General features: G+C 37.2%; 5 protein-coding genes across 13 annotated transcripts in view; 2 read left to right on the top strand and 3 right to left on the bottom strand.

Moving 5' to 3' along the window:
• nsl1 (non-specific lethal 1) overlaps nucleotides 1–5,406 on the bottom strand; it is a 31,471-nt gene extending 26,065 nt beyond the window's left edge. For 2 of the 7 annotated variants that reach the window (XM_089737216.1, XM_089737217.1), the window contains exons 1-2: nucleotides 2,820–2,894; nucleotides 1,466–2,508 (exon numbers count right to left, since the gene is read on the bottom strand). In XM_089737216.1, coding sequence (XP_089593342.1) covers nucleotides 1,466–2,283 — 818 coding nt within the window. In that variant the 5' untranslated portion in view covers nucleotides 2,284–2,508; nucleotides 2,820–2,894. Of the gene's footprint in view, nucleotides 1–1,465; nucleotides 2,895–4,250; nucleotides 4,329–5,272 lie in introns of those variants that run through there. The other 5 variants (XM_028179724.2, XM_028179727.2, XM_028179725.2 and 2 more) reach the window with 4 other exon arrangements.
• Nucleotides 5,407–12,416: 7,010 nt separating this feature from the next.
• Nup107 (nuclear pore complex protein Nup107) lies at nucleotides 12,417–15,181 on the top strand. The gene has a single exon (XM_089737209.1). The coding sequence runs from the start codon at nucleotides 12,612–12,614 to the stop codon at nucleotides 15,126–15,128; it is 2,517 nt and encodes an 838-aa protein (XP_089593335.1). The 5' UTR covers nucleotides 12,417–12,611; the 3' UTR covers nucleotides 15,129–15,181.
• Nucleotides 15,132–20,041, bottom strand: Ddrgk1 (DDRGK domain containing 1). 3 transcript variants are annotated; one of them, XM_028179714.2, is made up of 7 exons: nucleotides 19,912–20,041; nucleotides 19,728–19,851; nucleotides 19,558–19,650; nucleotides 19,371–19,483; nucleotides 18,874–19,005; nucleotides 16,227–16,403; nucleotides 15,132–15,482 (listed from the first exon to the last, which is right to left on the bottom strand). In XM_028179714.2, the coding sequence occupies exons 2-7, from the start codon at nucleotides 19,819–19,821 to the stop codon at nucleotides 15,222–15,224; spliced, it is 870 nt and encodes a 289-aa protein (XP_028035515.2). In that variant the 5' UTR covers nucleotides 19,822–19,851; nucleotides 19,912–20,041; the 3' UTR covers nucleotides 15,132–15,221. The 3 variants fall into 3 exon arrangements, with proteins under 3 accessions (XP_028035515.2, XP_028035514.2, XP_028035516.2); XM_028179713.2 differs by having other exon boundaries at nucleotides 19,728–19,841; nucleotides 19,912–19,996; XM_028179715.2 differs by having other exon boundaries at nucleotides 19,728–19,836; nucleotides 19,912–19,981.
• A 157-nt stretch (nucleotides 20,042–20,198) lies between these two features.
• eca (transmembrane p24 trafficking protein eclair) lies at nucleotides 20,199–22,851 on the top strand. Its single transcript, XM_028179766.2, has 4 exons — nucleotides 20,199–20,474; nucleotides 20,599–20,822; nucleotides 21,596–21,739; nucleotides 22,543–22,851. Exons 1-4 carry the CDS (start codon nucleotides 20,339–20,341, stop codon nucleotides 22,690–22,692), a joined length of 654 nt encoding a protein of 217 aa, XP_028035567.1. The 5' UTR covers nucleotides 20,199–20,338; the 3' UTR covers nucleotides 22,693–22,851.
• An 86-nt stretch (nucleotides 22,852–22,937) lies between these two features.
• Nucleotides 22,938–24,357, bottom strand: LOC114246987 (Alg13 UDP-N-acetylglucosaminyltransferase subunit). Its single transcript, XM_028179768.2, has one exon. It carries the CDS (start codon nucleotides 23,463–23,465, stop codon nucleotides 22,947–22,949), a length of 519 nt encoding a protein of 172 aa, XP_028035569.2. The 5' UTR covers nucleotides 23,466–24,357; the 3' UTR covers nucleotides 22,938–22,946.
• Nucleotides 24,358–27,128: the final 2,771 nt, after the last annotated feature.

The following is a 27,128-nucleotide window of genomic DNA, read 5'->3' as shown; positions in this document are numbered from 1 at the left end:
AAAGACCTGCATATCAACTGACACTGTTAAAATAACACCTCCAGAAAAAAATCCAGTGTATTTTATAAAATAATAATATTAATTTACAACAATTTAGATTTCTAATTTATCAATCTAATAATAAAATTATGGAATATGCCAGTATCATAAAGGCAGCACCATTTATTTCCAATAAAGTCATTATCTGATCTATTAGAATACTCTCATATTTTTGTGTATTTATAACAAGAACCAAGAGAGAAGTATAGTAAAGGTAAAAGTTTCAATAGTTTTTAAATACTTAAAGCTCATTGATCATATTAAGTAAAAAATTTATATACAAGCTTTTACTAGTAGCTGCAGTTTTTGCATAATGCTGATTCAAGCAATGTAATTGGAACCTAAGCCCAAAACACAACAATATCTTTGGTTTGAAAATTGTATATTAGGTTTAACAAGTTAAATTAATTACACTTGTTAAATTATTATTAAAGCCAGGCTTATATTGACAATGTCACCTGCACCTTTAATCTCAACTTATTTAATTACTAGCTTTTAGTCATAGCTTCACTTACGTTTATGTAGTAAAAAACCTATTCCTCAGAAATAATACTTATTTCTCCTTAAAAATAATATTTTTCTTCCTATGTGATTTTTCTGTACCCCTGACAAAATGTGGAAAATTTCATGACATTCAGTTCAGTAGTTCAAGTTTGACCAACAAATGCACTTTTGTATTAATGATACATTCATATTTTATTAATGACACAGTATAAGTACTTATAAATAAAACCATTGAATAAACTCGAAAAAGTACAAATAATCATTTTCACTTCTGACCTCCATATAAATAACATGGTTGTTTTATTTTATGTTATTTAAGTGAGATGTATATGATATCCACTGAATTTAATTAGGTTTGTAAATTTAACCATTGGTGATAACAGTACCAAATTATAAATATCCAAACTAGTACTCATTAATTCCCATAAACATAATTTAAGATAATTTTAGAGCTTTTCATTAAGACAGTAAATACAGATTGGACCTACCAAGTACTGAAAAAAATATATAAATTTTAAATGTACTGTTTCATTATAATTATCTGAAATCTGAATTAGCTGAAATAAACAGTTGGATTATTTAATTCATAATAGTTAAAGATAGATTAAAATGAATTTTAATTTACATTCATGGTCATTGTTATTGTTTCATTACATATAAGTTGTTTATCCATTAGATTTATAATTTACAAAAAACAACTAAGGATATTTATAGCATTGGAAGCTTTTTCTTCAATCATATCTATTTCAGATCTAAATTATTTGTAGTCAATCTTTTTACTCAGAATGGTATTTACCTAACCTTTTTAAATATAATTGTAAAGAAAATCAGATTCCTAAAAACTTGTATCTACCAATGTATCTGACATTGGATTGTTTTAATATCAGTCTGTTTAAAGCAATCATAAAACTTAATTACTCACATAGGCATTTGCTGTTGATGTGGATTATTGTAAGTCACCACTTCATCATTACTCTCTGCCCCTGATGAAGATGCAGTGGCATCAGAATCAAGCTGGTACTTCACTGCTGTTAGCTGTGATCTCAGGGCCGCTGCTGTATCATCCAAGCCTGCCAGAGTCCCCGGTGGAATACCAATCGATGCAGACTTGGATGGATCACTTTTTGATGTTCCTGCATTGTAATACTTTGGCCCAACCACAGTCTTTGATGCAGCACTTGCTTGTAATGCTGCAGTTGTTTCTATTCGTTTTAAAAAAGCTTTCAAACCCATTGGTCGACCTCCACTGTCCTTACGAGCTCCGCGGGTGCATTTCTCAAATGTTTGGACCACTTCTTCAGATATTCTCTTCCCGATGGATCGGGTTTGCAGTATTCTCAGCCTCCTCTGCAGGAAAGCACAACGGCGTTCAAGACGTGCCTGAGTAGCTTTTATCTTATCCTCTATGCTATCACCCTCAGAATCAACTACTTCAGTCAAATCAAAACCAGAGAGAGGAAAAATAGCATCAGGCTCTCCGGTAGATAATACATCACCACCACTCTCAAGGGTTTTTATGGCCTGGAGTAAATCTGGATGGTTAAAGTCACTACCACCCAAATCAACAAGGATTTGTTCCATCTCTTGAGAGTCTTTCGCGAGGCTCGGCTGGTTGGGGAGGCCCATGTCATCTTCCTCCATGTGTATCGCTATGTTATCGACGGACGTGAGCGCCCGCCGCCGAAGGGAGTCGTGACCGTCGGGCTCGTCTCGGGGCGCCAGCGGGAGAGCAGGGGCCATGACACGTCGCTCTCCGCCGGACGCCGCCCGGCCCTCACGCCGCCCGCCCCGCCACCATAACCGCCCTTATGTAACGACACTGCACCGCACAACACCACACTTCACTCAATCCACTAGCACTTCACTGACACATTGCACAAGATTTTCAATAGATAGCGTCAGTCTCCCGCCGGTTCCATGATACGATAGAAACCGATGACAGAAGTCGAACGATTCGGCGCGCTTCTGCAAAAACAAAGACGCTTTGATTATTATGCCGGTCTTTATTGTCTGTATTGGACTGTCTTCTCTGTGGAGTACGAAGTCGTGGCCTCACGAATCAAACAAGGCGGCGTAATTCGAAATTCGGCCCACGTGATAACGAAAACGGAGCAATAGCCGTCGCAGTGGCTTGTTTCTGTTCCATACGAAACAGGAAATGATACATTAAAAATACTTAACGCAAACAAAAAATATTTCACGAGACTGAGTATCTACTGGACATTATCAACGTGATTTATTGAACTTATAATTGACAATAATAAGATTTTCTCAACTTTAATGGCGGAACTAGTCTAAAAACACCACTGTTTGACTGACTAGGTTGATATGTAGGTACTTATTTCCAGTGACGAAATGAAACGTTTGCCGCACTAGACGGCCAGAGTGCAATATAAAGTCATTAAACAGCATGTGAAAAAGAGATAGCTAACATAGCAAAGGTGTGATTGAGCGCGGCAGTTTAAAATTGATTCGACATATTAATGGTAGTATTTGTATGTAGGTATTGGTAGTATTTTGGTGAATTTAAATATAAATATCATTACTTAAATTTAAACATACACATACATACATATTAGTGCTATTACAAAATTTATCATTTTGTCGGATCAATTCCTGTAACCCAAGTCATGCATGATTTCCCTAACCTTCAAATGTTTTATAATTGAATTTTAACTTGGGTTTTTTTAATTGCTGACATATTTTTACTTAAAATAAACAATCTCGTGAAAAACAAAAAACACCGTAACTGTCGCAACTTGTAAGAAAACCTTGAAAAATGTTTTAGATTTTACTGTTCCATCCCCCTTGTATAATCTATCGATAAATTTAGCATGACATTAGCCTGTCTGTCATGCGCTTTCCGAGTTGTGTTTCTACCAGTTCCTACATTCGATATTATCATGTTTTAGTTTTAATAGAATTCGCGAAAAACTATATACATTACTACATATTTAAATAAATAAAAATTATTTCACTTGGAATAAAGCAATGTTTCGTTTGAAAATGAGAGAAACCTTTTTTGCCAAATTAGGCAAAAGCTTACGGCGTATACAGCCTTTATGTATTTATGTAAGAAATCATTTTCACAGATTATGCGCAGTCAGCCGCAGTCTATGAACTCGTAAGGAATTGAAAGAGTAAAAGCCTTTTAGTTTTTCAGGCATTATGAGAAATAATATTTCGTCATTCTCAACAAATACATTTATATAGGCTTGCGTCATTCTAACATGAAGAATAATTTGTTAAAAGGGTCTTATTTAATAACATAATCTGAAAACATTAAAAATCAAATAATTTCTCCAAGCCACTTAGGTTAACTTATAGTTTAAATTATTAAAATAGGAACACCTACACTATAATGGGTACTTCCAAGAATATTGTAATTACAATTCGTTTTTAATAAATCTATAATTAACCTGATTAATATTGACTCTATTACTCGTATGTCATCAAAGAAAAAATTATGTTTATAGTTTATGCAAAATCCAAGTTTCAAATAATATTATTCCTAAACATAAATAAATAAGTAGTTGGCTTTCCAGACAATATATAAAAACTACTTTTATTTTAAGCATAATTTGATTGTATATTTTTATTATTTTTTGCTATCTATAACTAATATTGATATTTCATGTTTAATAATGTAAAATAATACTGATGGTTATGTTGAAATAGCAATTTACTTAATTAGAAAATTGTCTTACCTTCATTTGTAATATTAAGCTGAACTGAGTTCTTTCACAAGACTTGAAGTATCGCTCCAGTGAATTTTTCATATTGAGCTAAAATAAATAAAATTGAACTAGAACCAACACTAATTACTAGATGTTGTTTATTTAAGCTTCTAGGCATTGAACATAAACATATGATATTTACAAGACAAGTAGGTACTTTTGCTTGACATTTTAAACTTCATATTAAGACGCTGATTAATTTTGGAACAAAAAGGTTTTATTTGATCGTACTTTGGTCAGTTTTAGAATGAAATAAGTATATTATTTTCTTTCTAGTTTAAAATCAGTTTTGGTACCCAAACAAACAATGTATGTAATGTATCACACAAAAAAATGTGAATAAGTATTTTTTTCATATATTTTTTCAGTTTTCATAAAAAAAACTTTTATTTTACTGTCCTAAACATTTTGTTCTTCAAAGCTCTCAAATTTTACCTGATGATTTTCATTTTAGTGGCCCAATGAAACAATACGCTGATAGGCACTAAATACTAAAACATTTTAATAATTTCAGGATTCATGAAATGCAAGTATTTTGCAATTTAATTCCTCACAAATGTTGGTAATTAACTTGCGAAATGTAGGTCTTAATAGATACGATAATAGTTCTGAAGATTATTTTAGCATAACTTAATGTTGAGGTCAATTCAACAAATTTTAAAAATGTATTTTCAAGAATTTTCTTGTATAATAATTATCTACTTAATGGATTTTTACCTCATTTTTCAAGTAGCAAAATGAAGATAATTTTTTAATATAGTGCTGTGTGAGTCAAATTTTGAGCTACTTTTTAGGCAACTAATTAACAATACGAGAATAAATCTTAAATTAGGTGTTCCACATGTACGTACGAAAGTAAAGGTAGGTATAGTTGGTATACATAAAAAAGGAAATTAACTTAAAAAGTTGGAAATTTTAATTACAAGTTAACAATAAGAAAATGAATGGGAGAAAAATAAAAGTATGAAAATCAAGTTATTTTTTTACAATACCTTTAAAAATTTAGCTCAAATATTTTCTGCTTTTACAAACTTTTCAGAATGTAGGTAACAAGAACGAGAAGGAAAATCTACCTATTCGAGATGTACAAATAAATACACAATGATTCGTAATAAGTAAAAATTGAGTTCTAGTATTGCCTAATATTTACCTGTTCCGTGATAATTTTCATTGTACAGCTAAAAGACTTTGTAATTAAAATACCTACGTTTTTTAATCTGAAACCGTAATATGACTAGTTACTTTTATTTCGTTTAAAAATCTAGACAAATATTCTTTATTTATTAGCTTTTCCTCGCCTGCAATAGCTTAACTAACATTGCTTAATTTTCGTTTTTCAGTTTATATTATAATGATTTTACCTTAATGGGATTTTACGTTTCCTTCAATAAAAAATAAAATATTTTTTCTAATAAAAATAACGTAGGTGATTTCTACGAGTTTGTAAATTTACTATTGAAAAACGAATTTAACTAATCAATGACATGCTTTCTGTAAAATAAGTGTTTTTTCTCATTTATGGACAACAATTACAGGTTACAATATCTGTTTTGCTCTTTAATTTAGACTGAATCACACTACTTTATTTTTTATAATAAATACTAAATCTACTGCCGCCAAGAGAATGTTCCAACTTCAATTCATCGTAAAATGATAAAATTTGTTTTAAGTTGATAGAATTTTGTATTTTTATGGATAAGTATTCGTTATTGGGGTAAATAAGCAATTAAATGTATTTTTATTCGCATATTCAATGCTGTTTCAAAGTGAAAGACGCATACTTTTAGCGGCCAGACAATATGTGTACCTGATACAGTGATTTGGAGCAAGCTACAACACTAATGAGCACCGCACTGTCAGAATTGTGTCAAATTATGTCAATGAATATAGATTGTGTTTAGGTATAAAGATATTTTGAAATTACAAACAAAAATAGACAATCCATTTTTCAAAACATTTAAAAGTTATTAATGATGTAAAATTAGAAAGAAGCTTTATGTTATCAATATAGTATTGAGGGTACAGGTACCTCTAGTGCGTATTGCGAGTTTCTTAACTTTCTCGATAGCGTTAAGCCAATTTTGTATGCAGTTGGAACAGCGCCTCTAACGGTAAACGTACCTACCTACGAAAACGATCCCATTTCATACAAATATGAGCCACTTTTACGCTATCGAGAACCTTAAAAAACTCGCATTAAGCACACTGAACTATGTATCCTACGGCGTTTTTTTTTTTTTGTTTAAACCGTATATGTTTAGTGGCTTGAGGAGTTTTACTTTTTAAAACATTTTAGAATGTCAAATGTCGCACATTATAATTTTAATTGGTAATTATATTATTTATCAAAGTATAGGTAATTATATAATTCACTCACTTTTTTTTCCTTACCTATCAGCATAACCTTGGTAGTTTTCCAAGTTTTACAGAGCATAATGCGACTCAGTGACGCACAATGCTGAATTATGCTAAAGCTTAGTTGAGCATTATGCCGCATAATGCGCTCTTGTGCTGTAATTGGAAAACGGCCCTTAACTAGTAAGTGAGCTCACAGGGCTCAAATCTGACGACGTTGCTAACACAAACCTTAACAAGAGCCGTGCTTCGCAGAATCTACCACTGGATCGAAACGCGACCCACTGAGAAGATCCGGCGAGAAACTCAGTGGGCTGTGTCTGAGGGTTCATTTACAATGGAAGTCAATCGTGAGCATTTATTAGATACGTATTCATTAGAAAAACTGGTATTTGTATGCGGGATTCGAACACCATTGCATCGCTACATACGAATGCAGCGGACGTTTCACGGAGTCTTTCAGGCTGAACCCCATGAGCTCGCCTGCACACCCGGTGAAACTAGACCAGCTCCTCGAGGCTACTGACAGTAGATAGGCAAAAAAAGCTTAAGTTATAATATCTCAATGAAAATTTAATATTTAATTATAATATTATGTAATTAATCCTAGGAGTTTCTCGCGCCTATATTTTAAACTGAGTTTAAAATAAGAATGTGCGCATCAATGATCTTGATTTGTCAAAGTTCGATAAAAAAGTATGGACAGCAACAAAAATATTTACATATCTTTCTTTTTAATACTTTAAATAATTATCGTCTTTAGGCTTACCAACATCGAGTGTGGTGGTAAAAACGTCCATAATGCACACCACACCGTCGGCAAGTTTGACTCGTTGAGAGGAAACGCTAAGAGGGTGGTTGTTCTGCGGGAGGAGAGCGTATAGTGTATGGCCCGCGATGCAGTGTTTTGCAGCTGTGTCCACTAAAGCGGTGCCGTCAAAACCCGGTATATTTATGTTAAAAATCGGCCGTACATCATGACTAATAGGGGGTCCCGTAAGATCGCCATCTCCACCGCAACCATAAAGCAATCAAATCCCATTACATCACGCCTATTCCCATAATTCGGAAAATTCGCGTTAATCCCGTATTTATCACAATAATTTTCAAGTAATGGTATACAAATCTTACTTTCGCCCGGACATCTTTGATGAACAAAATTTGAATCCTCTGCGACCGCGCAAGTTAATGTTTGACATTGCCAGTTTGCATTGGTATTGCAGCAAGGATGTCCGTCGACGCTAGGAAACATATCCAAATTATTATTTTTGTTGAAAAAAAATTATCATTTTTACGTTCGGCAACCAAAGAGTTAACATTTTTAGTTGTGGCAGCTGAAGGGTTAACATGAGTAAGATTTTCGCTCGGACTATTATTATTTTTGCGATCGTCACTCGTCGAATATATTAAGTGTATAATCTATGCTCGATCGGTTATTACATGTTATGCATTTCGTGTTGCATGCAGCGATATTGTGGTTCTTTTCTCGAGAAGAACCTGGGCGACCAACACGAGCTCGATCGGCGTTATCACTGTTATCAGTAACCTTAAACCGCGAAAGAGTTAAATTATGGGCAGCAAAATTATAATTTTGTGGAATTCACCGCTGTTTATCATGTATATTATTATGTATTATGTGTATTATGTGTAGGTATCAGTGCATGCATCACTATTTGGCAAAATAGGTATACAAGTTTCATGGGCAAAATCAGAACTATGAATACGGTCTTTTACTGATTTTTCGTTTTCAAATTTAAAACACACTTTGGAATCGACACAATAAAATGACTGATCTCTTTTAACTTCACTTTCACTAGATTTTGAGTGAGTTTTATTTTTGGTAACTGAAAGGTTTATACCCAATCTACCCCAAAATGCCTTAATCGTCATGGACAATGTTCCGTATCATAGCAAGGAAATCGCAAAGCCCCCAAATATCAATAATAAAAAAGCAGAGATGCAGCATGGCTCCAACAACAACAGATTGAATTTGACTCAAGCTACACTAAACCAGAGTTTTACGAGTTGATAAAAAAAACACCAAAGTCCTATATCCGAGGTGTTGAGGTTGGTGACTTAAATCCTATAGAGTATATGGCATTTAATAAAACGTAGGGTAGCAGACAAAAATGTGTGCCAACTAGAAACCGAAATTGAAAAATTAACCCTCGAATCCATAGCCTCAATCTCAAAAAACGAATGGCAGAGGAAGAGCAACCACGTGAGGCGTCTCGAAAATGAATACGGGCAACGAGAGTTAATAGAAGATGATGATAATTTTAGTTTCGTTATAAACACAGGTAATATGTATATATTATTTTTCTTCCATATGTATGGAAGAAATATAGAAGAAAAAGATGTGTGGTATCGTGGGACACCAGATAGGAACGAAGTCACTTATTGTAAAAATATTAATTTTAAGTTCTATTCGAGGTATAAAGAAAATATTATTCGGGTATACATTTTTTATTATGATTTTTTTATCAAGCCAAAGGTTTCGTAGTTAACGGTTTTCAGGATACTAACGAATTATAAAAAAGAATGACTCGTATCGATGCTAGTGGAAACCGTCGTCGATAGTTCTAGTTTTAACGATAAGATTTTACAGAATATTGTCAGAGTTTTCTTAAGGTTCATAATTTTCTATCAGCTGTAGAAAAATTATAGTAATAGTAATGCTAATAATAGTAATAGTAAAAATTTCGCGGCAACAACGTTAACTTGAGAACTCACCTAAACTTAAAATGTTGGTAAAAAATCGATAAGTAGTGGTGTGATTATTCAGGATGATATCATTCTCATTATGTAATTATTTAAAGTAGTTTAAAAAATTATATAATTATTAAAAAATTATATAACATATTAATACTTTTGAATTTTATATTACTGTTTTATTCTGTAGAAAAATATATATTAGAAAAGATTATTGATAAAAATAGTAGTTTTGTAATTGTCTATTTACGTGATTTTGCTAGTTAAGAATTTTTTAAATTATCTTATCAATTTATTTATTACTAGCTTTTGCTCACGACTTCGTCCGCGTGGAATAGTTCACAAATAATGCTTTATTTTAGAACAAATTTGGTTAGCATAAAAACGTTATAGTGAGCCAACCTTAACATATAGACATACTAGGCTGCACTAAAAGTATCGGGAATGGAATATTTCCACTGTTCCTGTCATATTAAAATCTTTTTAATTGAAAACTCCTTGGTTTTAAAAATCGAATACCATTTATTTATTTAAAAAAAGATTCTCGGTCTTGTCACGAGGCTTTGTCAAACTTGTTTAGTCGTTCAGAAAATGGAATTGACTCGAGAAAATTCAAAAGCGATGATTTATTATGACTTTCGAAGTGGCTTAACACAAAAACAGTGTGTTGACCGGATGATTTCTGCATTTGGTGATGAAGCCCCATCCAAAACCACAATTTATCGCTGGCTTGCTAAGTTTCAACGTGGACGTGTCAAGCTCAGTGATGATCTCCGTCAAGGTTGTCCAAAAACTGCAGTCACCCAAAAAAACGTTGTAAGCTGATGGAGGAAGATCGACATGTGACATACCGCGAAATTCAGGCAACTTTAGACATTGGCATGAGTCAAATACAAATAATCTTGCATGAACAATTAGGTGTAAAAAAGTTGTTTTCCCGATGGATACCGCATTCGCTCTGTGAAGAGCAAAAAGCGGCTCGCGTTACTTGGTGCGTCAGAACTCTCGAAAGATTCCACACAGGATCCTCAAATGCTGTATACAACATTGTATCAGGTGACGAATCCTGGATATACGCGTACTAACCCGAAACAAAAAACCAGCCACGAGTTTGGGTGTTCGAAAATGAGTTAAAGCCAACAAAAATTGTTCGTTCACGGAGTGTTGCAAAAAAAATGGTGGCCACGTTTGTCTCCAAAACCGGCCATGTTACGACTATTCCTCTTGAGGGACAAAGAACGGTTAATGCAGAATGGTATGCTAGTATTTGTTTGCCACAGGTCGTTTCTGAACTCCGTAAAGAGAACTGCAACCGCCGCATCATCCTCCATCACGACAATGCGAGTTCTCACACCGCGCACAGAACAAAAGAGGTTTTAGAGCAAGAAAACATAGAATTATAAGACCATCCGCCGTATAGCCCCGACCTAAGCCCTAATGATTTCTATGCTTTCCCTAAAATAAAGAATAAATTGCGTGGACCGAGATTTTCATCACCTGAAGAAGCTGTGGACGCCTACAAAACGGCCTTTTTGGAGATCCCAACTTCCGATTGGAATGGTTGCTTCAATGATTGGTTCCATCGTATGGAAAAATGTGTCAAATTTCGCGGAGAATACTTCGAAAAGCAATAAATACATTTTTAAATAGTAATGTTGTGTCACTTCGTTAATTCCCGAAATTTTCAGTGCCGCCCTCGTATGCTGTCACGGACTTTTTTTTAGATCTTTTAAAGGGGAACAATTCTGTCATACATTATTTTAGCGAAACTTTAACCGTTTCTGCAGCGTACGCAGCGGAAGCTCTCAAAAGGTAAAAATAACCCCGATTTTGAAACATTCTTTAATGGTGCTCCGCTTGTATTGGTCTCAGCATGATGTTATATAGCCTATAGCCTTCCTCGATAAATGGGCTATTTAACACTGAAATAATTTTTCAAATCAAATTGGACCAGTAGTTTCTGAGATTAGCGCGTTCAAATAAACAAACTCTTCAGCTTAATAATATTAGTATAAAAGAGTATAGATTCGAGAAGCCTGGTCGAGGAGTTTACATTTCTTTTAGAAAAACTAATTATTATCTACTGGATTTGGTTCCATACATATTATAATTATTATAATTAACACTATGTACCTTTTCAGTTTAATATCGCGTTCATTACGAAGCCTTTATTTTAATAATAATACTTTTCAATATTGGACTGTCATCACGGACACTAAGGTATGTACTGTAAATGGGGTCGGAGGAGGGCGTTTGTCCAGCTCCGGCCCCTATGAGGAGGCAGTCTCCTCCCGGTGATGGTCACGGGGCGACCTAAGGGGGTTGAGACTGCGCCGCACGCTACCGTCACTCTAGCGCGCTGGCACCAGGAGGACGGGACGACGCGTCGGCGGCTGCGGATTGCGATGCGGTCCGCATTTTCGCCGTCGCTGTCGTCCCTGAACATACTGTGGAAGAGCAACCCGGTCGGCGGTGTATCGCGTTCCGACCCGGCAGGCTGGTTCTGGCCCAGCGGGGTATCCCGGAACACCAGCGGCATCGCCCGGGCGGTCTGGTAGGGCCGCCGCGGCGCCGTACCGTGGAGACTGACGTCGTTGGTCGTCGACTATCGCCTCAACGACCCGTCGGTCGGGCGTCCTCGGGGTGGCGCCGCGTGTCTGGTTGTAGTGTTGACCGCGGGAACCCCCCTACTCTGACCGGGTTTTGACCCCGGACGGAGATCGGACGCCGGGTGTAAGAGTGCAGGGGAGTCGTTTAGTGGGTGGGCCCTATATTCCTTGGGCCCGCGGTCTGCTCTTAACATCTGCAGATCGTTGAGTCTCACATACCCCGCGCGCCCCCTAGGCGCGGGGACCTCGTAGGACGTTCGGCCTTGGCCCGAAAAAAAAAAAAAAAAAATTTGCTGTAAATTAACTATAATTATAGATATAAAAAACAATTTAGTCATTATAAATAATAAACCCAAGATAAACCTTACAAGTAGCTTTGACATAGTTTTTGAGTTATTCGATGAATTCCTATTGCTGGAAATTTCTGTTATTAGCAATTAATTAGGAACACGATTGTCATTTAACTCTGTGACTTATACAAACGGAGTAGATACCTTGGCTTAAAGGACTTTGTTTGCAAGCCAGTAAAATTTGTTAAAAAAGAGTGGGTTTATAATTTCTAAATTTTCAGGCTACTAACGCTAATTTAAAGTGTATCATCTATCATCAGTTTTCAGCCTGTATTGAATATAATTAAAGCTACTTTGCTTTAAAAATGGATAATACTTTGCAACTACATTCAACACAGTATACTCCTTTAAGAAATAAGAGAAGCCGACATTTACTACAGAGAGAAGAGACGTTAAATGTTTCGCCTATTTTGAACGATACTTCTATTTTTAAAAACTTAAATGATTCGAGTTTACGGCATGTACTTGATGAATCTTCCATATTGGTGAATCCCAGTAGCACGGGAGATCATTTGAGCGAAGAATTCTTCGAGATAATACAAAGCAGTAGACCTAGCAGTGTTTTAGATACATTAGCAAGGTTAGCTCAGGTATGTTGTGATTCGTTAGAGTTAATCGAGCCATGGAACAGATATAACGTCCACAACTACTGGTTGGCAGAGGAAGCCAACACATGGAAACTAATACATTGCCTGTACGCAGATTCAATCTCAGAACATCCAGAGTCTTTGGAAAATTTAGTTACTGAAGCAACACTATCACAGCAGAGCTTAGTGAATGCTCTATTTAGAAGTGATTCTGAACTGAGACTGTTGCAGCTTCTGGTAGACTGGTTGGAAGCAACTGCTGCTTATCAAGAGGAAGCGACAAAAACTTCAGCACCTGTCATCGGAAATAACATACACTGGGGCAACACTTTACATGAACTGCTGATTGGAAATAGTCTATTCAACAAAGAAAAAAACAAGTCTCTAGTCACATGTATGGATCCAGATGCACCAAGAAGACAAAATAAATCTATACACTCTGATGATATGAAAGATGACAGCGATTTATGTAAACGCATCTTTACTGAAGTCCGTTGTGGTAAATTTCAAGAAGCAGTCTCATTATGCATAAGTGCTGGTCAAGCATGGCGAGGAGCAGTACTACAAGGTTGGAAATTATTACATTATTTGCCCAAAGATGATCCAACTGATCCATTAGAAATTCAAGGGAATCCTTCAAGAGATCTTTGGAAATGGTGTGCCCTAGGAATTGCTAATTGTGCATCTGAAAATATCTACTACAGAGCGACAATTGGTATTTTGAGTGGCCACCTGCCTAGTGCACTTCTAGCTTGTCAAGGTAGCTGGGAAGACATTCTATGGGCTCATTTGAAAATACAAATAGAAGTTAGAGTTGACAAGTTTCTCCATGAACATCATTTAACTGTTGATGCTAACACTACACCTTCAGATGTGCTGGAACTATTACAAGCTGAATTTCAAACAGATGAAATATCTTTACAGCAAGTATTTAGTGCAGTAAAATCTCTGATGGACGGAAAACGTGAATCGAACTATCAGTTGTGTCAGCGTTATTTAATGCTTGGTCAAGTAAGAACAATAATGTTAAATTCATTAGAATGGCTAGAAAATGCTAATGAGAGGTTTATTCGATTTTTAGCACATCTCATATTAGTATTGAGACAAATGGGTAAAGATCCTCAGCATGATGTTGGTGACCAAGTCTTGGAAAAGTATGTGACATTACTTACCAATAGATTGGTTGATGGATCTGTGGAGTCCCCAGAGCTTATAGCATATTACACTTCTACAGTTCCAGCCGAAAAACAAATCATTCTGTATGCAAACTTTATGGACCAAATTCACAAAAGTGATTATAGGCAAGGTGTTGTAAAAGCTGGGTTGGATGCTGGAATCGATGTTGGTGCATCAGCTCGCGTGGCTATTAAGAAAGCTATTGCAGATATACAACAAGGATATGGAAATGTAGAATTGAACTTCACACAGACAAGTGTTATAGAAAAGGATAAAACATTGATATCCAAAGTTATTTCTTCTTTAGAATGGTTGGCTTTAGTTGACAATCAGCTTGAAGAAGCACTATGGTTGAATAATGCAATGATCAGAACATTTATATTCATTGGAAACACTGATGCTGCCAATGCATGTCTGACTAGCTTCAACAAAATGTTTTCTAACTTTATAAACACAGTTGATTCAAGTACCTCTGAACTAAGAGAACATTTGTGTTTAAAAGCATACTTGGATGCTCTCGAGGGATTCGCAACTTGGTATAGACATTTTATAAGTGGACAACCTAAAGATGTGCAGCCATTACCACCAGATGCAACATTTTCTGATAAAGTATATCATGAACAGCAATGTGCACAAGTTGAAAAGAAGAAAGCAATATGGATTAATGCAGTTTCACATCAATCAAGACATACCAAAAGCTTACTATACAATGTTTTACTGTTTCCAGGAGGTTGGTTGCAAGATGAGAGTGATAGTACATCATCAGACAATTTCAACCAGGAAGAGAAAACAGAAAGATTAAAACAGTTGGACACCCTTAGACGACTTTGTGTGCCAGAAATTGTGATTTTATTACTAAAGATTTTACAGAGTAATGAGGATATTGAGAGTCACAAGGAAGCCATTAAATTGGGCAACTTAATTGCTGCAGAAAATAGAGCTCTATATCAAGTGTTCAACAGAAGTAAGCTGATGGAGATTTTGGAGAGGATCAAGGAGTCATCTCTGTTCCTTATGGAAAAAGGAACAGACATTTTAGGTTTTGAAATAAGGGAATAAAAATTTAAAATTGTAATATTTTATTTAATAAAAATAAATCAAGTTCAGAATAATTATATTTCTTTACACAAATAGTATTTACAGGTATTTGGATTAAGGCACAGTGACAGGGGCCAAGTTGATCAAATCATTACTGCATTCAGCTAATTCTGCAATGGACACCCGTCCTCTTTGCTTGATGAATTTTGCAATCGATTCTAGTTCACTTTGTGAAATATAAATGAATTTTCCCCTGTCGTCAATGACACCAGTTAGTTCACCTGAAGCTTGCAGTTCTGTGATCCTGTCAATTGCGGCTTGAGTTTTCAGCTTAAAATGAGCTGCTAAATCTTCCAGTAAAACTACTTTCTGGGTCTGAAAAGAGCGTCAACTATTTTATTGAATATACAGATACGCTATAGTATTTGGTACACCTTAGGTCATTTAATGGGTAAACGAGGCTATGGCATGTTAGGTTTTAATTGAACGGTATCTATATACAACTACAATGTGCATCTCATGCGAGTGTATAGTCATAGATAGATTATTATCTATGAATGTGAATGCTCCTGTTCACTTTGAGTCTATGTCTATTCTATTCTAGTCTAGTCTGTCTAGTCTATTCACAATTATTATTGTAATGAATTCATTTACAATTACATGCAGCTATCCCAACCTCAAGTTGGAATGAATGTTGGCCACAAATGTTACCATGTTTAGTATGATAAAATGTAAGTTTCAAAATTCATTTCAAGTACACGGACCCCTATTACTAGCTTAAAATACTAATTGTATTATATGATTAATACAAGAAAATTCCTAAACTTGAATGAACATCTTGATGAACTGTAAACTTTCTGTAAGCATTTTGGACTGTAATTTCAATCGCAGTTTTTTGTATTTAATTATCAATAGGTACTACGACCGGCGACAGTTGGGATCTGTAGCGAGTTTCGGATAAAATCTTGGTTGTTTTTTTCATTTTAGATGACTTAGAACTTTCGTACTAAAATGAAGAGAGCATGATGCATGAAAATTGTGATTGCATACGAGTTATTTTATCATTGCATTCACCCTATGTGTATGTGTGTAGTGCAGTTCACCGTATTTTAAAATTACCTTTATATAACCCATGAAGTCACGCAACAAACTTTCCCGGTCCTCTTCTTCATTCTCATCAAAGCCTTCTCCTTCAATACTAAACGCCGCCTTCATTGCTTCATATTCCTCTTGCTCACGTTTCTTACGTTCATCCTCGGCTTTCTTTTCTGCTTCTTCACGTTTACGTTCTTCTTCCTAAGCATGATCGGACTTAATAAAATGATTCTACTGGTGGTAGGACCTCTTCTGAGTCCGCACGGGTAAGTACCACTGCCCTGCCTATTTCTGCCGTGAAGCAGTAATGCATTTCGGCTTGAAGGGTGGGGCAGTCGTTGTAACTGAGATACTGAGACCTTAAAATTTATATCTCAAGGTGGGTGGCGCATTTACTGAGCGTAGTTTGTTACGCGGACGACACCTTGGTCGTGGCCCGGGGTAGGGACTTGCGCGAGTCTGCCCGTCTTTCCTGCGCGGGGGTGGCCTTCGTCGTCGGCAGGATCCGAAGGCTGGGTCTGGAGGTGGCGTTCGATAAATCCCAGGCCCTGTTGTTCCACGGGGCCCGGAGAGCGCCGCCTCAGGGGGCCCACCTCGTGATCGGAGGCGTTCGCGTCGAGATCGAGGCAACTGGGTTGCGGTACCTCGGCCTCGTACTGGACGGTCGTTGGAGCTTCCGTGCTCACTTCGAAAGATTGGGTCCCCGACTGATGGCAGCCGCCGGCTCGCTGAGTCGGCTGTTGCCGAACGTCGGGGGTCCCGACATGGTGGTGCGCCGCCTCTACACGGGGGTGGTGCGCTCAATGGCACTGTACGGGGCTCCCGTATGGTGCCACGCCCTGACCCGTGACAACGTCGCAGCGTTGCGACGTCCACAGCGCGCGATTGCGGTCAGGGCGGTTCGTGGGTACCGCACCGTCTCGTTCGAGGCGGCGTGCGTGCTCGCCGGGACGCCTCCCTGGGACCTGGAAGCGGAGGCGCTTGCTGCGGATTACGCGTGGCGATGTGATCTCCGCTCCAGGGGGGAGTCGCGTCCCGGCGCGGCGGAAGTTCGAGCGCGGAAGCTTCAATCTTGGCGTGCCGTGCTCGAGGCGTGGTCTCGCCGCCTGGCGGACCCCGCCTACGGGCGACGGACCGCCGAGGCGATCCGCCCGGTCCTCTCGGACTGGGTGAATCGCGACCGAGGACGTCTCACCTTCCGAGCGACGCAGGTGCTCACGGGACACGGCTGTTTCGGTCGCTACCTGCACCTCGTCGCCCGGAGGGAGCCGACGCCGAAGTGCCAACACTGCAGTGGCTGCAACGAGGACACGGCGGAGCACACGCTCGCGTGCTGCCCCGCTTTCGCGGAGCAGCGCCGCGTCCTCGTTGCAAAAATAGGACCGGACTTGTCGCTTCCGACCGTCGTGGCTGCGATGCTCGGCAGCGATGAGTCCTGGCAGGCGATGCTCGACTTTTGCGAGTCCACCATCTCGCAGAAGGAGGCGGCGGAACGGGAGAGGGAGAACTCTTCCTCCCTCTCGGCGCCGTGCCGCCGCCGTCGAGCCGGGGGTCGGAGGAGGGCGTTTGTCCAGCTCCAGCCCCTATGAGGAGGCAGTCTCCTCCCGGTGATGGTCACGGGGCGACCTAAGGGGGTTGGAACTGCGCCGCACGCTACCGTCACTCTAGCGCGCTGGCACCAGGAGGACGGGACGGCGCGTCGGCGGCTGCGGACTGCGATGCGGTCCGCATTTTCGTCGTCGCTGTCGTCGCCGAACATACTGTGGAAGAGCAACCCGGTCGGCGGTGTATCGCGTTCCGACCCGGCAGGCTGGTTCTGGCCCAGCGGGGTATCCCGGAACACCAGCGGCATCGCCCGGGCGGCCTGAAGGGCCGCCGTACCGCGGAGACTGACGTCGTTGGTCGTCGACTATCGCCTCGACGACCCGTCGGTCGGGCGTCCTCGGGGTGGCGCCGCGTGTCAGGTTGTAGTGTTGACCGCGGGAACCCCCCTACTCTGACCGGGTTTTGACCCCGGACGGAGATCGGACGCCGGGTGTAAGAGTGCAGGGGAGTCGTTTAGTGGGTGGGCCCTAAATTCCTTGGGCCCGCGGTCTGCTCTCAACACCTGCAGATCGTTGAGTCTCACATACCCCGCGCGCCCCCTAGGCGCGGGGACCTCGTAGGAGGTTCGGCCCTCATCCCGAAAAAAAAAAAAAAAAGGGTGGCGCATTTACGTTGTAGATGTTTATGGGCTCTGGTAACCACTTAACACCAGGTGGGCTGTGAGTTCGTCTACCCATCTAAGCAATAATAAAAAAAAACAACAATTAATCCCTTATAGCTTTTGTGGTCAGTTTAAAAATGTTCATTTCCAATGTCGAAATTTCTGATGGTAGGTCATCTCTGCATAAGATGAAGCAATCCGAAATTGCCTATAGATAACAGTGGTTTATATTGTTTATGGGCAAAACTTATTTTTTTGTTTAGTTTACGGCCGACCGACAACTACAGCATAAATGCCGCCACCCACATTGAGATGAGTTCTAAGGTCTCAGTACCGTACAACCGCTGCCCTATCTTTCAAACCAAATGATACTACTGCTTCACTATAGAAATAGGCAGCGTGGTGGTACCTACCTACGTGTGGACTCACAAGACGTCCTACTACCAGTAAAACCTATTTATGTACCTCTTGTTTCTCTTCAATCTTCTTGCGTTCTTGTTCTTGTTCTTCCTCTTTCTTTTTTTTTATTTCCCTCAGGTGTTCCTCAGCTTCGCGGGCTTTCTTCTTTTCTAATTTCGCTTCCATTTTAGCTCTTTTCTGTTATGAAAATTTCTAAGCTTTTGTTATTTAATAATTGACATACAAAGTGTAATGAAAAAATTCTTATTGGTCAAAACTTATCATTATTATAATACAAAATTAGATGTGGTTGTTCATACTAATCCAAGCCTATATATTAAATAATTCATAACTTGGAACATCATAAGTCCAGGCTTGACTGGACTGCTAGACTTCGATTTGGCCTGGAATTCTTATCATTAAATATGATGAAAGTGATGAAAGTTGTACTATCTTTGTCTGTATCTGGTTAAGTAATTCAAATTTTGAAAATGAACACATTACCTTTTCTTCTTATCTGCCAATTTTCCTATCTATTATATATTTGTAATTTAATTGATCACCTTAGCTCCCATTTTGTCATCAAAGTCAATTTTCTGGTCAATATCAGGCGCACCCTCATCAGCTTCTTCTTGTATTTCTGGTTCTTCTTCTAAGGCAGCTTGGTGCCGAGCAGCTGTTAATTTTTATTTCAATTGAAATGTGTTTGCCAGTAGTGAAGCGATTTTTTTAAAATTAAAGACAAGTTACCATTCGCTCTCATCCGCGCCCTTTGATTCCTAACAGCTTGTACTCGACCGGGTCCTCCATCTCTTTGGACAACAGCCCTTGGTCTGGCAGCAGCTGAAGAACATATCGAGAAAAATTTAAATTGCAACTTGAGTGAAGTTTTCAAATGAAAATAATTCAAGTATACGTACCTTGAGGTTTAACTTGTGACACACGGAGGAACGCTATAGATAGTATGATGATGACTATTCCACTTATTATAGCAGCTAAGATGAATGGGTCCATTTTGAGTTACATTAACTATCCTGAAAAAATCTTAACTTTCTAATCTAAAGAAGGTATTGCATTTTATTACGTACTAAATTTATTATGTACCTTTAACAGTTTTAACACGTTTAGTATCTTCGTAAACACATTTCAACGATCACTTCGTGACTTCTCCATATGTAGGTACCTACGTAGGTACACATTTTTTTTATGTTTTCTATTAAAACGTCATCATTAACGTTTTCATTTGCTGTCAGTTGTCATTATTTGAGGATTATTTTGTAATATTAATGTCTAGCTTCAATTTCAAAAGTAAGAGCTTTTGTTTTCTTTTTTTTAATTAGCTTTAATAATAGATAAGCAGCAAATTAATTTTGATTCTTTCTAAACGAAATAATTACAATATAAATATGTTTGTGAAACACATTTTTTTTTTGTAACTCGTAAAACGGAGTGTAATTTCGGTGACGTGTGAAATGTCAATTTTTCACAGTCGCTATTAATTTCCATTCCTCGCATTTATGTGGCCGAAAACATGGAGCTTATTAAATTATCTTCACTATTAGTGATAGCATTGCTTGCCGACTGTGCTTCGGCTTTGTACTTCCACATAGCAGAGGGAGAACGAAAATGTTTTATAGAAGAAATACCTGACGATACCACAGTTATAGGTAAGAGCTGTTAATGCTTCGTTATGTTCAATACTAAGTAGGTATTTCAACCATAACAATTCCTTATCAATGAATATTGACACCGCTTTCTTTATTTTTATCATTATGTTGTTCTATATTTCAGTAAATTACAAAGTCGAGTTATACGATCCGAAATCTGGCGGATTCATGCAAACAACACCGGGCATAGGCATGCACGTTGAAGTCCGCGATCCGAATGATAGAATACTGTTGTCTCGAGTCTATTCGTTGGAAGGAATGATCTCATTCACATCCAGCACTCCTGGTGAACATGTAATATGCATGTACTCTAATAGCACTTCATGGTTCAGTGGTTCACAGTTAAGAGTGAGTATTAAAAAAAAATTGCTTACACAAGTCGATTCTAACGGTTTTCATTGCCATTCTTATGATACTTAACATTTTACTTTACAATCCGTATAAAAAAATGCATGGGTTTGATAAAAACACACTTGTGCAAACAATACTTGTATCGGTTATTATCTATGGTTTATTTGATTTGCTCATAATAATAAAAATAAAGACATTAATTTTAAGTGTTCACCATTCACACTTGTAAGATTTGATGGCTTACTTTGAAAATTAATAAATGAAATTACAATCATTAAACATTAAGCATGCAAAAATCATTTTTTCTCGCTTTTTCTAATTTGTGCCAGGATTATTTGTGGCTCATTTTTCTAATGGATTTTGTAAAGTATTGGATGTACTCAATCATATCATGCTTATAAATTCCTAGTAATTAAACACGAAGAACCCAGTCCAAAGCAGCTTTCTTTCTTCCTTATAATCTAATATCTACTAGTATATTGTTGTAAAAATAAAAGGTAAAAAACAATGGTTTGTAAGAGAATTATAATATAACTTTTTTTTTATTCTCATTGTAGGCAGATGAGCATACGGCCCACCTGATGGTGAGTGGTTAGCATCGCCCATGGATTTAAGCAATGCCAGGGGCAGAGCCAAACCGCTGCCTATCTTTACTTTTATTATAGTTTATGAGTTTGAAAAACAAAAATTTAGGGAGAAAACTAAAAAATTTGAGTAGAGTGAATTTGCCCTCAAAAATTATAATAAAAATCTATAACCGTTTGCCACAGGTTCATCTTGACATTCAAGTTGGTGAGCATGCTGTAGACTATGCAAATGTTGCACAAAAGGAAAAACTGACTGAACTTCAACTCAGGATTAGACAGTTGCTGGATCAAGTACACCAGATCACAAAGGAGCAGGCTTACCAGAGGGTTCGTACAACAAATTAAAATACAATATATTCTAATATGGATAATATGCTTACCTCTATAGGTTTATGATTTTAATTTGGTATCCAAGTTTATGAATTGTTTCCTTGACGTTATTTGTTATAGGTCAGAAAAATAAGTAGGGTTGGAAACATTGGGGAAAAACAATTTTACAAAGATTGCTACTAGCAATCATGGTCAGCCAAAATATCATTTGAACTTGTTTTTTTTTTTTAATAAATATTTACAAGCTTACCTGACATTGAAATATGAGGTAATTTTCAATTGTATAGTGTAAGGGCTCTTCGTATACATTGGAAACTAAAAGTGCTTTAAGGTAGGAATTAGCAGACTGGTTGTATCTACCCATCCTGGCTCATAGAATGCTCTTTTTTGTATTGATGGAGAATCTCAGTTTACGGGTACCCGGCTGACTGGGGTGGAGACTGGGATATGTCGGACTAAGGCACCTCCAAAGAACTAGAGAGAGAGGTCCAAATAGTATGCCCTCCTACCAGAAATTACACAATTTTTTTGTGGCTCTGATTTATGTTACACAATATTCCTTCATCATAGAAGTCATTGTTTTGTTAAGTACGCACTTTATAGAAGAATTGGTACATGCTTGCCTGATCTGAAACCTGACATAGTTACATCGCTCTTTTAAGGGATGACAACTTGATGAGATTTATGTTTTTTATTTCAAATAGATCATGAGTGAAACCATATTCCCAGTTATTCCTTGAAATTCTGCTGTAAAACAACTATTTCTGTTACTATTGTTAATGTAAATTTATTATTTACAGCAAAGAGAAGAGCGTTTCCGACAAACATCAGAAAGCACAAACCAGCGGGTGCTTTGGTGGAGTTTGCTACAGACAGGTGTCCTTGTCATCATCGGTTACTGGCAGATGAGACATCTCAAGAGCTTTTTTGAGGCTAAGAAACTAGTGTAAATTAATTATAATATTAATAAACAATATTTTAATTAAATGTCTTATCCTTATTTTTCTGTAAATCTGTTGAATGTGTAATACTTTGTAATAGTGAAACTGTTCAAAAAAGTGTTTTGTAACAATCTGTATTTTTCAATAAAATTAATTTATAATTTGGTATTTGTGTCGTGATTAGTGAACCTAGATTTTTGTTATTCCCATTTTAAACATTACAAATATGTACAGTGTTAAAAAGAAACACTATGTTTTACTAATCAGTCTATATTTTTATATACTCTGAAAATATCATCCAAATATCTGACAAACAAAATAGGATTTGCTTTGGGAAAGGGATGTAATAATTCAAAGTCAACAACATTTAGTGTGTTGATCAGAGTATCGCAAGTACAATAGTATAAATGTCCATCTATTTGGAGCTGTTCTGCGAGTTCTAGTTGGTGGTTGTCCATCAAATCCTCGTTAACAACCACTAAAAGAGGTTTCTTTTCTTCTAACACTTCAAGACAGCTTCCTGCCCCAGCGTGACTTATAACTAAATCGGCTTTTTTTATATCTTCTAATATAGAGTCCTTAAATCTGTACAAAGTGAACTTAATCTCGTTTTTAGTAAAATTTCCTGGATCTACGTCACTATTGCCAATTTGTATTACAACCTCTTTGCAGCCGATCTCCTTTAGTGCATGAATTACGGCTGGTGAAAGCATGTATTCGCAGAGTAAGTCAAATCGTGTTGTCCCTACGGTTATGAAAATTCTGTTATATAGTTTCGGCATTGTAATTTTTATGTACCTATCACCTACCAAATAAAATGTTGATTGTTCATTAATATGTAATGTTCAAAATAAAAAATAATAATTGGATGACAGATAAGTGTTGGCCGCAATTGTCAAATTGTTTTTATTTGCAATCACGAGCAGTGACTTCGTTGTCTCTGAGCCTTCAGAAAAACTCTGAAACGGAAATATTTTTATTGTCATTACGAAATTGATGCTATTTTATAATATTATTATATCTTATGGGAAAAACTAGATTGTTGGAAAGATAACGGTAAAAGTGTAGAATGTGAAATCGGAAATTATGTTATTAGTTTCAGGTATAGAATGTGAAAATAACGTAACAAAGTATAAGAAATAGGTAACAAAGATTTATAATTTGTAAGAACAGACTTTACATAATGTAATATGTATAGTATCTCCTTAAATTAAATCGAGAATCATGGAAAAATCCAGATTCGTGAGTTTCACATAATTTTTACTTATACGTTAAGCGGCGACAAGTTGGCCGATTCGAATTGACAATGAGCAGTTATCGGCATTGATCATGGTGTTGATGTCTCTTTTGTGTTGAATGATATAAATTTGGTTTTCTATTAGTATGGTTATTTATTATTTTATAAAATAATAAGTCGCTAGCGTTAATAACAAAATTATACTTCTATGAGTTTCAGTAACGACCTAACCTCCATACTTGGATATTAAGCCATGAAAAGTTTCTTTAAATAAATGAAACATGGAAAATTTTGTTTTTCGAAGTTTATGTGCGGTTTTAAATATATAGAATTAGATGGTGTCCTACGGTTTTGTTACCGTTACGGTGTTGTTGTTGTTTGTGATTTTGTTTGGAAAATCAATGAAAAACAAAATTGATGTTACAAAATAAATTCCTACCTTTCCAACTGTAATTCATTTTGGCTTCGTTCTGCTTAGCGGCAAGACATTCATGCCTACCTATGCCTATGCGGGCCCACAATGCGCTCTAACATCATTAATTACGTTGTTTTATAAATTATGGGGATTTGGTTTCTATAACACGATGTTTATCTTTCATTATCGAAAACGTTCGTGAGCACCTGTCACTCCTGTCAGTCCTTATTTCATTAGAAAAATTGTTTGTTGCCGGCGTGATTTGAAACCTAGGCAATATCGCATTGCCGAGAAGAAGTGAAGACGCCGGGCATCTTATCCTATAGGCCACGAGCTAATTGACAGTTGTAGGTACTAGAGATATTTGTTTGAGTTACAGAATCTCTTAAAATTTAGGAACTAATGATTGTCTAGGTATTCGATCTAATACAAGATTTGTAATTTCTATATCGCTACACGTTTACGTGATACGACTAATTGCTATTAATTTTTAATTCGATCGTTTCTGACCTTTTGAAACTAGATCTCGGAATAAAGGATGTTTCAAAAGTATGTTATGTCTTTTTTTAGAGGTATTTAAATAATAATAATATTAATAGTAGGGGTTAAAGTATGAAATTGTCGTTTTATTCTACTTAAGTACTTCGAATTGACATAGAACCTTCATAGTTTGAGATTTTTGAGTGAAACTTTTTTCAAAGGATACCTATGAGGTTCTTCTTTTAAAAAATGTGCAACATTTGATTATCGACTTTCAGTTGTTTTTTTTTATTCAGCTTAGATAAGAAAGATGGATACTTTGTATATTCGAGTAATGTTTGAACACGAGTTCCGACGCGGAACTGACGCTGCAGAAACAGCTCGAAATATCAATGTTGCGTTTAGAGAGGGGACTGCTAATGAACGCACCGTGCGATTTTGGTTTAAACGCTTTCGTGATGAAAATTTTGATTTGAAGAACGAACCACGTGGACGACCTCCCACACATGTGAATAACAATGAATTGAAAGAGATGGTGAAAGCCGGTCCGAGCCAAACTACTCAGGAATTAGGGGGATGGCATAACGTTACCTTACCAACAATATTGACTCATTTGCGTCAAATCAATAAAATAAAAAAATATGAAAAATGGGTGCCCTAGAATCGAATTGAATCGATCTTCACCATTATTGTTTCATCGGCATTACAAAGGTCTCCCTCCTGGCTGAGCCTTTGCTCGCCCACCTGTCCTGGTGAAACTGGAAAGGCCTCCGGGCCACCAATAATCTTTCAATAAAAAAAAAATAGGTTTCGTGGTCACGGAAACTGTAAAATAATGGGGAATCATAAAAGTTCTTTTAATTAAGGACACTTGATAATCTGAAATATATTTCATGCTAAGGTACATAGTAATATACTTGAGGTATGTATATATACTACACATATTATTGAGGGTAGCCAAAAATTTTTCTTTAAATTAATGATAATTGACAGGGCCCGGAAACTGCGAGGCTGTACGACAAAAGTGTTTTCTGTATGGAAACTAGCGACATCTTGTAGCGGATGCCCCTAAATTTATATGTTGTTAAAGTTAAGGCATTTAATTATTGTATAACTAAACCCAGAAAAAAAATTCGTACAAGTCTTGATTTGTTATAGACGAATTGATTAAATTTTATCAATTTGTGGTTTCTGAAAATTTACAAAATCTTTCATTATAAATAAAATATAGGATAGGTACCTACTATGTTACTGGCATCTACAGGAGCAATGAGAAACTAATTGAAGTGAAACCATCTAGTGGCCGACGCCCGTAAACATTTTTTTTGTGTGCTTGAGTTGCTTATCTATAACTAATTTATGTGTATTATCTATGATAATTGATAAAATTCAGGGGAAATAGAATATCATAGTAATAGTTCGTGGTGATATATCCTAACAGACCTAAGAATATTCTCTGTTCTGAAGTAGAGTTTCAAGGGGGTATCCTGGCTTCGCCTTGGTCGATGAGCGCGCTTACGGGGCTCAGCCTTATAAAGATTGCTAATATCTGTCGCAGCAAAAGCAGTGGTTTGCTGAATCTACCACAGGATCGATTCCCGCCGGATCTTCTCAGTGGGTTGTTTCTGTGGGGGTTAAGTTGCAAGTCGCACCCGAAATCTGTCCTGTGCTCCGTCGTCTGGGTCGGGGATGGAGCTTGCGATGGATATGTTAAGAGGTTTACCAGGTCGCTTTATGGAAACATATTGTTAGAAGACTTATTTTAACTTCAAACTCTATAAACTTTTCTTAATGTATTATTAATAGTGCACCGCAACATACCTGCTGTATCTTTTGTCTTTTTAGGATTTCTGTAAATAAATCGATTGTCTGGAAGAGATCGCATTTAGCGATAAGACCGCTTATTGTATAAATATATCTTTTTTTTATCGCTTAGATAGGTGGACGAGCTCACAGCCCATCTGATGTTAAGTGGTTACTGGAGCCTATAGACATCTACAACGTAAATGCACCACCCACTGTGAGATATGAGTTCTAAGGTGTCAGTATGGTTACAACGGCTGCCCCACCCTTCAAACCGAAACGCATTACTGCTTCAGGACAGAAATAGGCGGGGTGGTGGTACCTACCCGTGCGGACTCACAAGAGGTCCTACCACCAGTACCTAAATATCTGCTTGTTGACTGTTTTTTTAAATGTCGATTGTGTTTTGGTGTGCAATAAAGTATATTCTCTCTCTTTATCTCTCTCCGCTTGTGTCAATGATAATATTTTTGTTCTATTACTTTTTTTCGGCAATATTATATTCATTAA

The sequence above is a fragment of the Bombyx mandarina genome, chromosome 23, assembly GCF_030267445.1.
Source record: "Bombyx mandarina strain Sakado chromosome 23, ASM3026744v2".
Taxonomy (NCBI): Eukaryota; Metazoa; Arthropoda; class Insecta; order Lepidoptera; family Bombycidae; genus Bombyx; species Bombyx mandarina.
The sequence above is the reverse complement of the archived record's forward strand: the minus strand, read 5'-3'. Positions and strand labels throughout refer to the sequence as shown.